The sequence below is a fragment of the Simochromis diagramma genome, unplaced genomic scaffold, assembly GCF_900408965.1.
Source record: "Simochromis diagramma unplaced genomic scaffold, fSimDia1.1 OVJJ01000343.1, whole genome shotgun sequence".
NCBI lineage: Eukaryota > Metazoa > Chordata > Actinopteri > Cichliformes > Cichlidae > Simochromis > Simochromis diagramma.
The window spans coordinates 7,230,741-7,243,087 of NW_024386831.1; the positions used below are offsets into that span (position 1 = coordinate 7,230,741).

The following is a 12,347-nucleotide window of genomic DNA, read 5'->3' on the forward strand; positions in this document are numbered from 1 at the left end:
ACAAGCAAAGAAGAGCTCTGAATGACCTCCGAGAAGCCTGGAGAACGACTCCTGAAGACTATTTAGAATTGCACAAACTCAGCTGTTGCTGTATTTCCATGTATGTTTGCAAAATATACAGAAAATGAGGGCGGCTCAGTATTCGTGCACAGTACTGCATACACATAATAAATCCCAGCTATTCTGTACAGCAGGATTAACCTTCAAATGTTTTAAACTGTTAATTTAATTTTACACATTGGCCAAATAAACTGAAATTATTGTCCTTTTATCAGCTCACAGATATTTGAGTTGAGTTTTTTTCTCTTTTTTGGTTAATTTCTGTTAAATAAATAATGACACAATCTAATATCGTTGATATTAATCCGATGCTGCATGCACTTGACCTGCTGAGGACCACGTGATCGTTTGTGTCCCGATATGTAAACTCTTAGAAGTGAAAGTGTGAGCACTTTCTTTTCCCCTGACTGTAAGTGGTAGAAAGATGACACATATGATACAACCATCTAGTTTCTTTTAACCGTGGCACGATGAAAAACAATAATCTTTTGCTTTGTAGTTAAGTTTACGCCTCTGTCCACAGCTGTGATTCAAGACAACACTTAATGAAACTTAATGTGAGGTGAAAAGGCAGCAGATTAATGTTTCTCCTCTACTTGATTACATAAAGCCACAAAATTAATAAAGTGACTGTTCACCGAGGAGGGAAGGGGTGCAAAGGTTCACTCACACACTCGCACACACACTCTGAGGGCATGCAGTGCGCAATAAATCACGGGCGTAAGTATGTGGGAGAGCATCCTCTTCTCACGTCCTCTCGACTCAACCACACACACGCAGGAAAACAGCACGAAGAAAAACACATCGTAACCCCCGATGCACAAACACACACACGGCATGCGCTAACACACTGCGTGCAGACACTGTCTCCCCACATGCATGTAATGTGTCTCTGCTCTCACACGGTGCCCTCTGAGCTCTTGCACTCCCCACACTTCCTCTGAAAACACACACAAGTTCAGATAAAAGGAAACTGAATGCAAGCTAGAAGGACCCTTTTTGTCTTTGACATCAAGACTTTATATCTCTGTCTATCTGACAGTCTCTCTCGCCAACAGCCATCTCCGCTGGTCTCCCAGCAGGACAGAACAGCTGGGGTTCTGCTCTCTCATTTCCTTTTCTCCCTTCGTTTCTGTCTTTTTCTCCGATGTCTCTATCTCGTCTCTCGCTGATGATAAACGGCTGTAAATTCAAGGAAGATAATCCATGCTGTTGTTTCATTACAGGAGCAAATAAGCCTCTTTTTCCTTAACACTCTTTCTATTATGTTACATTAATGCTGAAAACATCATAGCGTGTTTATTACACAGAGCGGTGAGCCTTGTTCAACAGAGCCAAAGGCCTTGCAATTACTTGCTTGGCTACGCATTTATAGATGTTTGCCTTGTTTTAGGTGTGTGTGTGTGTGTGCGTGTGAGCGTGTGTGTGTGTGTGTGTGTGTGTGCGTGTGTGTGTGTGTGTGTGTGTGTGTGGTGTGTGTGTGTGTGTGTGTGTGTGCGTGTGTGTGTGTGTGTGTGTGTGTGTGTGTGAAAGATAAAAATCACTTTTTTCTTCCTGTCTACAATCCATTGAACAGCAGGACTCGTCAGGGGTGACAAAATATGGATGAAAGGAGTTTGTGACTTGGAACAGAACAGAAGCAGGCCACCAGGCCAGCTGGGAATTGAACCCGTGACCCAGTGGGTGTACAGCACAAAGTCGGCCTCTGTGAACTCACGCCCTTACAAAAGCATTCATACTAGAAACTGTGACCTGTTAAATGATGGAAAAATGCCTACAGGCCCCAAAGACTTAATGGGATTGTGGTAGCAGACTGTAATTACAAGTGTGTGTGTGTGTCAGGGTGTGTGTGTGTGTGTCACTGTGTAAAAGTGTAATTATGAAGTCTCACTCTGAGGAGTTGGGGGCTGGCGGGTGCTTTCTGATTTCCCTGGGTGCCCACTGAAACATTTTCAGTGTACACATATACAACCACACACACACACACTTTTACGTGTGTGTGGATACTTCTGCACACGTGTATGTTTGCGTGAAAGTCTAACCTGCAGCTTTTTTTGCAGCTTAACGTTTGCACAAACAGTGTTTGGCTCCGCGGAGCTGTGAGCAAGAACTTTGACACGAACTTGGTTCTGTTACTGTTTCAGTTACCAGCTTCGTTCAGGGTCATCAGGGATGCAGCGCGTGCTGCAGCGCGTGCTGCAGCTTGTACCTGCGCGTGCTGCAGCTGAGCTACTGCTGTCACTGTCTTCATCAGGACTGTGAACTTATATCTTTACCACTTGCAGGGATCACGGGGCAGCTGGAGGCTCTCCTGGCTGATATTGGGAAAAATATGGGATACAGCTGCCCGTCCTTCACAGGGTTAAGACACATAGACCACAAACCATGCACACTGCAGAATCAGTTCAGAATCATGCGGGAGATGATTCAGGAGAAAGCCAGAACACCTGGATTTAACCTGCTCGGACACAGGGAGACCTTAGAGGCCAGCCATTCTAGCTGTCAGGCGTCTCCCCTGGTAAGAAATAGCCCCATAAATATTTATAACCTGACCGGCTTGTTAAAAATTTAATATGTTTTTCTACACGTAGGCCATATTTTATGCTGCCACGTTTGTTAAAAGTCAAAGTATGTGAACTTTTGATTGTGTGGACGGGTGCCTGCCCGCACATCAGTCTCATAATAAAGTGAATTTAAGAGCAGGGACACTTCAGAATGAAACATCTCAAAGATGACACACACACACGTGAGTTTGCGCACGCATGCAAACAAAAATATCGCATTCCCGTAACGGCTCCCAGGTCGTGGCTCCGCAGCGAGACTCCACAGAGAGGTGTAAGGGGATACGCAGCGTCCCTGAGGTCTTAAACCAAACTAAATACACTGTTAACAGTCTCAGTCTAAAAGGCTTCAATAACAATCAGCTAATGGACTACACCTGCAGCCCAGCTCAGGTTATTAAGCCTGTGTTTGTGTGTGTGAGAGAGTCTGTCTGCATTTGTAAATGGGCTGATGTTTCCACCAAGGTAAGAAGACAAGGGAAGCTGATACTGGCAAAGAGTAGGGTGAACAGATGCTCCTCCCCCCTTTGTCTGTCTCCAACACACACACACACACACACACACACACACCTACAAAAGCAAACAGAAATGCTCTTAACAAAATAACATAAAGAGAAACTTCAAATAGTACTTTTATTTCTCAGTGAAGCTCAAAGGTGGCCGACATGTAGTGAATACCATTTTTCCTTCATTTACACACACCTGCTCCGCTGAATAACAATAGAGTTCTGGGTAGCAGATTCTGGTTTGCAGGCAAAAGGCAGCGAATCAGATCTAGCGAGTAACTACAGGAAAGGCGACTGACAAACGAGTGCGCTCACCTCACGGGAAAGTAAAGAACACGCAAGGCCACAGTCAGTCAGCCAGAGAGGGCCGGCACAGACGCGCTGAATTATTCAAATGTCTGTGCCGAGTGTGCGTCGTGTGCATGTGCATGCGTTGAGTTATAAAATAATAAAACACCCCCCATCTCCTCTCGTTCCATCAAAGAAGGCCAAACACAGGCACATGCTGGCGCACACGGGAGGTAACCTGTCTTTGACAGCTGAATCCGAGCGCGTGTGTGTGTGTGTCTGTGTGTGTGTGGCAGAACAATGCACAAATCTCACAGACCAAACGACACACGGCACCTTCGTAATATCCCCTGTTGTCCCTTTTCTCGCTTTTTCTCCGAGCTTTTCTTTCTTCATTTGTCACAAACTCTTTTCTCCTGCTCTGCGCTGACCCGGCCCTCCCTTCTGCTTTTCCCTCACCTCCCTCTACTCTGTCGCTTTATTTTCCTTCTCTCTCCTGACATCTTTCCAGGCTGTGTTGCTGAGACCTCTGAACTATCCAGAGGGATTTGTGGTCAACACCCCTGTCTGCTATTCTCATTATTCCCCCTCTCCTGCTTCATCCATCTATCCCTGTTTCTTTTGCTCCATGATTCCCCTATGAACACTTCTTTCCCCCCGCCTGCCTCTTTCCTTCACTCACTTGTTCCCCTATGAACCTGCATTGCTCCCACCTCTCTTCCTCCTCCTGCTCGGTCTCTCCTCTCTCTATCAGCCTAACCTTTTGCTTTTTTCCATTACTTTTTTCCTGATTTTTTTTTCAACTTTTCTACACTTTCCTCCCATCACGATCCCTCTCTCTCCTGCTCATTCCACCCACGTCTCCATCCTCCATCCCTCTCTCTCCATCCATCCTCCCTCCCACAGATTAAAGTGGGAATAGGAGGTTTTGGTCTTGGCCGAGGTCCAGTTCTGTAATGGCCACAGACAGGTCTGCCTGCAGCAATTCTGTGGGGCTACGTAATGACACTTGTCCCACGTCAAGCTCAAATCTAGCTATATAGAGAAGTTCTCAAGCTCCTAAAGATAAAAACTGCAACTGAGACGACATAATTTCTCACGCCGAGGCCTCGGGCTGCAGAAAACTGCTGCCTTACTTGTCGTGTGCACAACACGCCACACAGAAAGTTACAGGTACAAATCTCTTTGTGGCTAATGCAAATTCAACGACCTCTCGATTAAACCTTGGCAAATCGCTGCTTCACAATAGGAATAACAAATACATTTTCCCATCTGTCTGTCATTCCCCTTTTCCTCTGGTAGTGTCTGCAAATACAAATAGGAACAAATTAAGTCTGGATATTACTCCATGCTTGCGCCTGAAAAGTTTCTCCAAGTTAACATGTATTCCATATGCCCCATCTGGTTCACGACAGGCCTTTAATGACATTATCAAATACATTACAGATCACACAAATCATCACGATGCTGTGTGACAGCAGCACCGCCCTTGCAGGCAGGCTCCCAGATGTTTAAAGCCACAGTGTGTGCGCATACCTGTGTGTGTATGTGTGCACAAGAAGTGTCTGATTAGTTAATATGCAAAAAGATAGAGGATGTAAATGCATCTAGTCACATGTCTGCGTGTGCTGTTTGGTGTGTTTTTGCTCCACTATATATGTTTAATTATTTCATGCATGGTGGTTTTGCAAGAACAAACTATCCATGTGGCTTCCATTATTTTCTTGTCCTGCTTTAATGCCTCTTGCCCATAAAACACTAACTCAATAATTCTTCCAAATTAACGCACACAAACCGAGGCATCGCTGCTGCCAAGCACAAAAGGCATTTGTTTAAGCGGCGCAAACGTGCCGGCGTATTTCCTGATGACTTTCTCAGAGACAGGAGGAGGAGGGAGAGCGAATGATGGAGAGCTGTGAGAGCGGAGAGAGTGTAAGGAGAGGCCGAAGGAAGATGTGAAGTGAGTGAACGAGGAGACGTGGAGGGAGCAATTGATGGATGAAGAGCTTCTGAGAGAACTAGTGAAGAGGCAAGTGAATGAAAATGTCAAGAAGGGGAGATGGATGGATAGGTGTACAGTCGGGGCACTTCTGTTTATTTCCTGGATGGCTAAAACAGCTACGACTTCTCAAAATTAATAACTTAGCCGTGTTGATTTAAGGCTTCCGCGAGACAAAAGGAAAACTGTGATCTATCGCATAAACTGATCCAGGATCTGCTTTCAATTATGAAATACAATTTCCTTGAATTATCCTGTTAATGCAGACGCAGCGTTTTACAAACTGCAGAATAAAACACACTGCCAAAAAGGTCTTGGCCACTGCTGTGGAGTGATTTATATCTTTCTAGCGTAAAACACAGACACACAAAAACTCACGACAACAACCCCTGAAAGACGATAGAGAAAGTCAGCAGGGCAAGGCCAGTGCTGAGTGGCCCGTCTGAGGCGTGTCAACCGAGAAAGGACAAGATGCTGACATCATCGTTTCATCATCAGATAAATGACCATCATCCACTCCGCCGTTTAGTTCTGATCTAACATAATGCTGCCACAACACATTCACAATATTTGTACGTATCTGCATAATATCCTTATTATGGCACTGAGACAGTGGTGTGTAGATGTGGATTAAAAGGGGTGCTGGACAACACTGAGCCGAAGCCTCAGATTACAGCACAGACTGGCACACCAGGGAGCCAAACAGCTAGAAAGACCCTGCCTGTGTGTGTGTGTGTGTGTGTGTGTGTGTGTTTCTCTGTGTGCTGCTGATTTATGGCAATCCCCTCCTCGTCACACACACACACACACACACACACACACACGTGCAACTCAATGTCTCCCTTGGTATTCAGCTCCAAACAGCTTTCCAGGGTTGTGGCTGAAACAAGCAGGATTATGCGCGGTGACACCAGCAACTAGCCTCGACACATTAATCTGTTTTGCATATTGGATGTTTTTATTGTCTCGTTGCCCGATGTCACTGTGAAACTGGGCTGTAGCTGCTGCGTGTCTGCATGGACGGTATCATGGCTCATTATTCGGTGGATTTACTTTAGCGCCACTAAAAATGAAGATCTGCAGTTGAGTTATACCTTTGTAGTTGAGAATGATGCATGCATAAAACATGCAAAAGCATTAGAAATGCGCTCCAATCCAAACTTGAAATAATGAAGCATTATATTAAAAATTAGAATAGCTAAAAAGTGCACAGTTGTGCGGCGTCCCTGTGTCTCCCAGCTCTTTGCACTAGCATGCTTGCTTCTGCAGTCCCAGGGAGACATTCACTGCTGAAAATGACACTATTTTCCAGCTTTGGTAGGAGAAAGAGTGAACTGCATTTTTGGTAAGCTGTGGTGCAGGTCCGCAAAAAACCCATGCATATGTTCACCAACGATTGCAGAGCACGATTAACCCTCTCGCTCCCACAGCTTCAGCCTCACCCTTCCCAGGAATATCACAAACCTGTCATCTCTTGAACCTGGAGATTTATCCAAGTTCCTTACTGTAGATAAACTGCTGTGTGCTGTGAGCATTTAGGCCAGTGCCTGTAACTTATGATGGAGATATTAATCTAAAATATGATCGGTTACACTTACACATGCCTGGGAAAAATAAAATATATATATAAAGAAGTTTTCTAAAAGCTATAAACTTTTATTTTTGCCTAGATTTTTGTGGACAGTTAATGAGACCATCAACTTTGACATCATGTTTGAGCTCCTATTATTGTAGTCCAAATTTCCACAGGAAATGTAAAAGATTATTCCTTCCATTTACTGTAAAACAGATGCCGTTTATTACCACATAACACAAACGACCAAAGATATTAGCTTTTTTTCCTTAAAAATAAAAGTTAACTAAGCTTAATATGTTGTAAATATAACTGAAGAAACTCCCTCATTTCCTCAATCATCCATCATCCCCATCTTTTATTTTCTGTGCTGTTTTATCCCACCATCACTTCTGTGGGAGTTAACATTTGCTGTAAGTCTTGTGGGATCTCCACTAAGGAATTCCACATGGTTAGACTGGAGCTCCTGTTTCCCTCTCATAGCAAAGCGCATGCATATGTGACTGCGTGCATGCATTAGCGTTCATGAAGAAATAAAGGTTTACAGCACAAAGTTAGACCGCAGGACAAACATGTGTGACCACGGGCAGGGGGAGAACGCCTCTGATGGAAAAACCAGCCAAAACCACTGGAATGTTCTTTTACTTTAATTGCAGTCTCAACCATTAAGACTCATAATGCCGTCTGCTTTATTTCTACCTGGCTGGCCAGACTGCAGCGTGCACACTGATGACACATCATGCCTTAACACCTCAGAGAAAAACGGCTTGGAACCCGGCCCCAATCAGGTCAACGTTAGGCAGAGCTCAGACCAGAAACTAAAAGAAACCAGATGGGATGGGAAAGCAGAATGTGCAGTGTAAATGCAGTTGCATACAATGATGTCAGATATCACCGAGAGCCTGGAGACTCGTGCTGGTTCTGGCTCAGTCATAAAGCCTTAAATGAGGCCAACTGAATGGCAGTGGAAAGGCTGTAATTGCAGACACCAGTTAAATTTTGGGCTTGAGGTCAACTCTTGCTGCATATAATCCATCTCATATTTCCGTCCACCTCTCCCATCAAGATGCCAGCGGAGCCCGACGCCGGTTAGCAGCTCCCGCCTCATGTGCCTGAACCTACCTTATGGTTTTTGCCGTGTCTGTAGATCATCCAGTCTTCTCCGTTCGTGCTGACCTCTAGCTTGAAGGAGGTAACAAAGTAATTCTTCTGCGTTTCCTTTGAAATGGCGCCCTGTGTGGCAATGCCGGTAAGCACCTTCAGAGTATGGAGGTCCACCTGTTTGGGGAGAGAAAGGTTTTAAACTTTTACTTAATAAGAAAATGATGAGAAATCCTCAGACTCAAATGTACTGAAGATGTAAGATTTCATTCTAAAGCTATCGTTGATCAAAGAAATGTCTGAAGACCTTTTAAGTGCAACAGCAGTTGAAGACACACAAAAATAATCCCACAAATATACACCTGGAGTTATCTGCATCCATCTCCCCCGTTCGGCACTCTCTCCTCCCCTCCTCATCTACTCCTCTCGGTTTCTTTCCACTCTGCGGCTCTCTCCTGGCAGATCGATAGTAATGACCCGGGGCTCATTTTAATTTCCTCCCATACAATAGCTATAATCACCTCCCCGTCCTGATTGTGGATGCTACACTACGTGGCTGGCATGCTGCTCGCTGCGTTGCATTATACATGGGAAGCACTGTGTAGGATGCGAAGCTTCAAACTCCGGGATTTCAAGGTCCCTGAAGTAGACTCGAATTTATTTGCTCCATAGTGCCCAAAACGAGTAAACACAGCAGAGCGATGAAGGTATTTAAATAACAACGGAAAATAACAAGACGTTGTTATAAATTCTCTCAATATGGAAGGAGTCTAAAGAAACAATAAGTGATGGTGTTTGGGAAGACACTGAACACTGCTAATGAACGGCTGCATATTTATAACAAACACTGCCGGTCTGAAAATACCTGAAGTAAAATGTATTAATATAAATCACTGAAGCTTTAGTGGAGTTACCTGCCAGGATCAGAGCACACCTGTGATTCTTTAACCCGAGTATTTCACATTTTTAAAGACACACACACAGAGGAGCAGATGAGAAAAGTTCGAGTGTAGATTACAACATTTGCTCTCCTCGACTGGAGCTGCAGAAACCTGCAGATTAATCAGAACTTGTTGTGTGTGTTTGCTGTGCAAGTGTGTGCTGTATGTCCCACTGAGGTATCGTACAAAACACCAGGGGAGGTAAAATGCTGCGTTTGTTATCTGTCAGAGAGACAGGTGTTCCAGATTACTTCCACCAAACACACACACAGGCGTGCACCGGCAGGGCCAGACAGAGATCCACCAAGACAACTAATCGATAACACGAAACCGAGGAGAGGAACGGATGAGAGGAGAAGGCGGGGTGAGTATGGGAGGAAGAGGGAGAAAAGAGAATGAAATCCAGGGGGGTTGAGGGCTAAGTGAGACTTCCCAAAGAAGGTAGGAAGGTCCCTCATCAATCACAGAGCTGTTAGAATAACAGAGCCACCAGCACTCGCATCATCAATCTGCACCACACCTCAGTGAGCCAGGCCAGAATAGAATAGAATAGAATAGAATAGAATAGAACAGAATAGAATAGAATAGAGGAGCTATCCTAAATTTATTAAAGCACGCCTGATCTGAAAACTCAGCCCTGCACTCACAAGCACTAAGCTGTAAGACTCCACAGGGTGCAAGATACAAGAAGGAGAGGCACGTTGGCATTTATGACAGCTGCTCATCAAGGCGGACACACACACACACACACACACATGCATGCATGCAGAGGCATTGCTCTGTGCTAGGTGTTAATGCAGAGGAACAGCTGAGAGCCTCTGTGGAACACGATGCCCCGACCACAGCACCGCCGACCACAGAGACACAAACCCAACGCAAACCGGGAGTTTCTCCCTGTGAGATCACATCGTCTGTCTGAGCGTCCGAGGAAAAACAGGAAAAACATGGAAATGAAATAATGTGTTTTATACAAATTGTTTTCTGTCAGCTACTTTTGAGAGGGGCCCTGAGGGTGTGAGGTTTCAGCTGTGAGAGGCGTTGTGCACTTCCTCTTGGCCACAATCTCTTCCTGTGTTTTTATGAGGTCTGAAGTGCTGCTTCTAATCCACGTCTGTGACTACTGTGTTTGTGACACAGGTCCAGCTAACATAAAGGAGACGTTTGTCTGTCATAGACAATATGTGCTTAATAATGTTTAATCTCTGCAGCCCGCCACTAAAGATACATACATTTTTTCCTCTAAAAACATTTAATGCATACATATCTGAGTTACTGACACTGCTAACAAACAAATGGATGCTAGGCTCGTATTGCACTCTGACTGTGTAGTAAATTTAGGAAACCTGGGAATAAACTGAGCCTTGCAGCTGGCATCCAGGCAAGTCAGAAAACTGTAGGAGAAGTTAAGGTCAGCAGTTTGCAATCTGGCGTGCAGCATCTTCCAAAAAAAGGTTCCAAGATAAAGATAAAATAAATAAGGAAAGTGTAAATGTCATACGTCTGAAACAGGAAGTTGTATCCCTTAAAGGACTAAAATAAACACAGAAGGTATGCAGCGGTTAGTCAATCCATGCTTGAGCTGATCCTAACTAGTTAACAAATGCAACCTGTAAAGAACGTTCAATAGGCAATGCTTTAGGGGTCGTAGGTCAAACGGGTTTAAGTGATAATCAATCTTGAAAGTCACTCGTCTGCTGAAACAGCCATATCAGGGTCGAGGCTCGCTCTTCTGCCTGCTCTTTGATCGATAGAAGTCCTGAAAGCTTCCTTATCCCCCCCTTCAAACATGTGTGCATGAATATGAATATATATGTGGAAACATGTGTAAATGGCTTTAAAAACAGTCGTTTTAAACATACTGGTGAGTTATAAATGCTTTCTCCTTTTAAAGAACTGGAAGAAACCCCAGTAAAGATCCCATGTTTACTACTTAGTTACATTAAAGGTTAAAGCCTCTTCTACAAAACACACCTGTAGCAAAACCAGTCCCCCCTAAAGGTATTTGTCCCTTTGCAAAGCACAACGCTAAAGCTGCGTGCTGGCTTTGTGAGGCTACCCCTACGTGACAACCAAAAAGGTAATCTGTTGTTTACAAAAGGTGTCTGGCTGAAAAGCAGCCCTCTGACCCGCCTGAGTCTTCCCCGTCTTACGGGGTGAGTCGGCCTCGCCTTCCCTTCCCATCTCACCCAGACAGCCTCATAACTCAAGCTCAGGGATGGTGCAAAGTTGGCACAGAGCTGGAACACAGGAAACAATGCCTTGCCCGGGCATCGAGCTGCTGAACCTTGATAGCGCCACACCTCCCACTCGCTCTGTCTCTCTCACTTGCTCTCCCACATACGCTGACAAATATATCTGCGGTAGAGTTATTATGTGTGATATGTCAACACGAGGAAAAATATGGTGTTAAGATGGGAGCGCAGTCTGTTTTTAGTTTAGGCAGAGTAAACTTCTGCATTTAAGGATTAGGGTCTGGAAATAAAACAGTGAAGCGTCCGTGAAATAATCTTTCCAGAGCTCGAGGTGTTCGAGGAGCGGCTTTTTGAACCGTGTGAGGTTTCCGGATGGACACACTCATACCTGTATGTACTCCTTGTTGCTGTCGTCCGAGGGCGTCCATGCGTTATCGTTGTAATTGAGTCGGGCCTGTCGCGGCAGCCAGCGTTCGTCGGCGAAGGTCGACGACGCCGCGATCTGGTCGTCGGTGATCTTTCCTGACTCCATGCCGAACGCGTTACTGCAGTGGAAGGCTGTAAGAGGAGGGGGGAGCAGATCTTGACAAATATCCGTGTTTCGTTTGCGTTATTTTGAGAGAAAACACGCTACAAACTCCGGCTTACTCTCGCTGACTTCCTTGTGCGTCATGTTATAGCGAGCCGAGAAGCCATCTTTAGCCACGGCCATGTCCGTGTGGAAGGACAGAGAGAGGATCCCAGTGGATGACTGGATCTCGGGAGGCACCCTGGTCCCACAGTATCGACCGATCAGAGGGCCCACTGTCAATCAAACGGCAGTTAGTCATCATTTATTTGTTTGTGTGTTACTGAACATCGCACACGTCCAACGGTCGAGATTATAATCTTATGTTTTTCATCTTTTAACCTCACGCTTGTTTATTTGTATCCTTCATGACTTGCACTGATTTTCCTGCATCTGCTCATCACTCCACCCCCTCATGTCCTCACCTCCCTCCTTTCATCCATCTGGACACGGTTTGAGAAAGTGCACTAATATATACAAATACACACATACTGTACGTGTGTGTGTGTGTGTGTGTGTGTGTGTGTGTGTGTGTGTGTGTGTGTGTGTGTGTGTGTG

The 12,347-nt window shown here is 45.0% G+C and overlaps 1 protein-coding gene and 1 long non-coding RNA gene across 7 annotated transcripts in view; both read right to left on the reverse strand.

Annotated features, from left to right (window-relative positions):
- The window catches only part of LOC120731025 (neuropilin-2-like), a 90,539-nt gene that overhangs the window by 44,738 nt on the left and 33,454 nt on the right, over positions 1-12,347 (reverse strand). For all 6 annotated transcript variants that reach the window (XM_040027754.1, XM_040027750.1, XM_040027755.1 and 3 more), the window contains exons 5-7: positions 11,870-12,025; positions 11,610-11,779; positions 8,110-8,265 (exon numbers count right to left, since the gene is read on the reverse strand). In XM_040027754.1, coding sequence (XP_039883688.1) covers positions 8,110-8,265; positions 11,610-11,779; positions 11,870-12,025 — 482 coding nt within the window. The remainder of the gene's footprint in view (positions 1-8,109; positions 8,266-11,609; positions 11,780-11,869; positions 12,026-12,347) is intronic.
- On the reverse strand, positions 274-8,103 carry LOC120731026. The gene is made up of 2 exons (XR_005695261.1): positions 6,211-8,103; positions 274-3,191 (listed from the first exon to the last, which is right to left on the reverse strand). It is a non-coding gene; the product is annotated as an uncharacterized LOC120731026 (long non-coding RNA).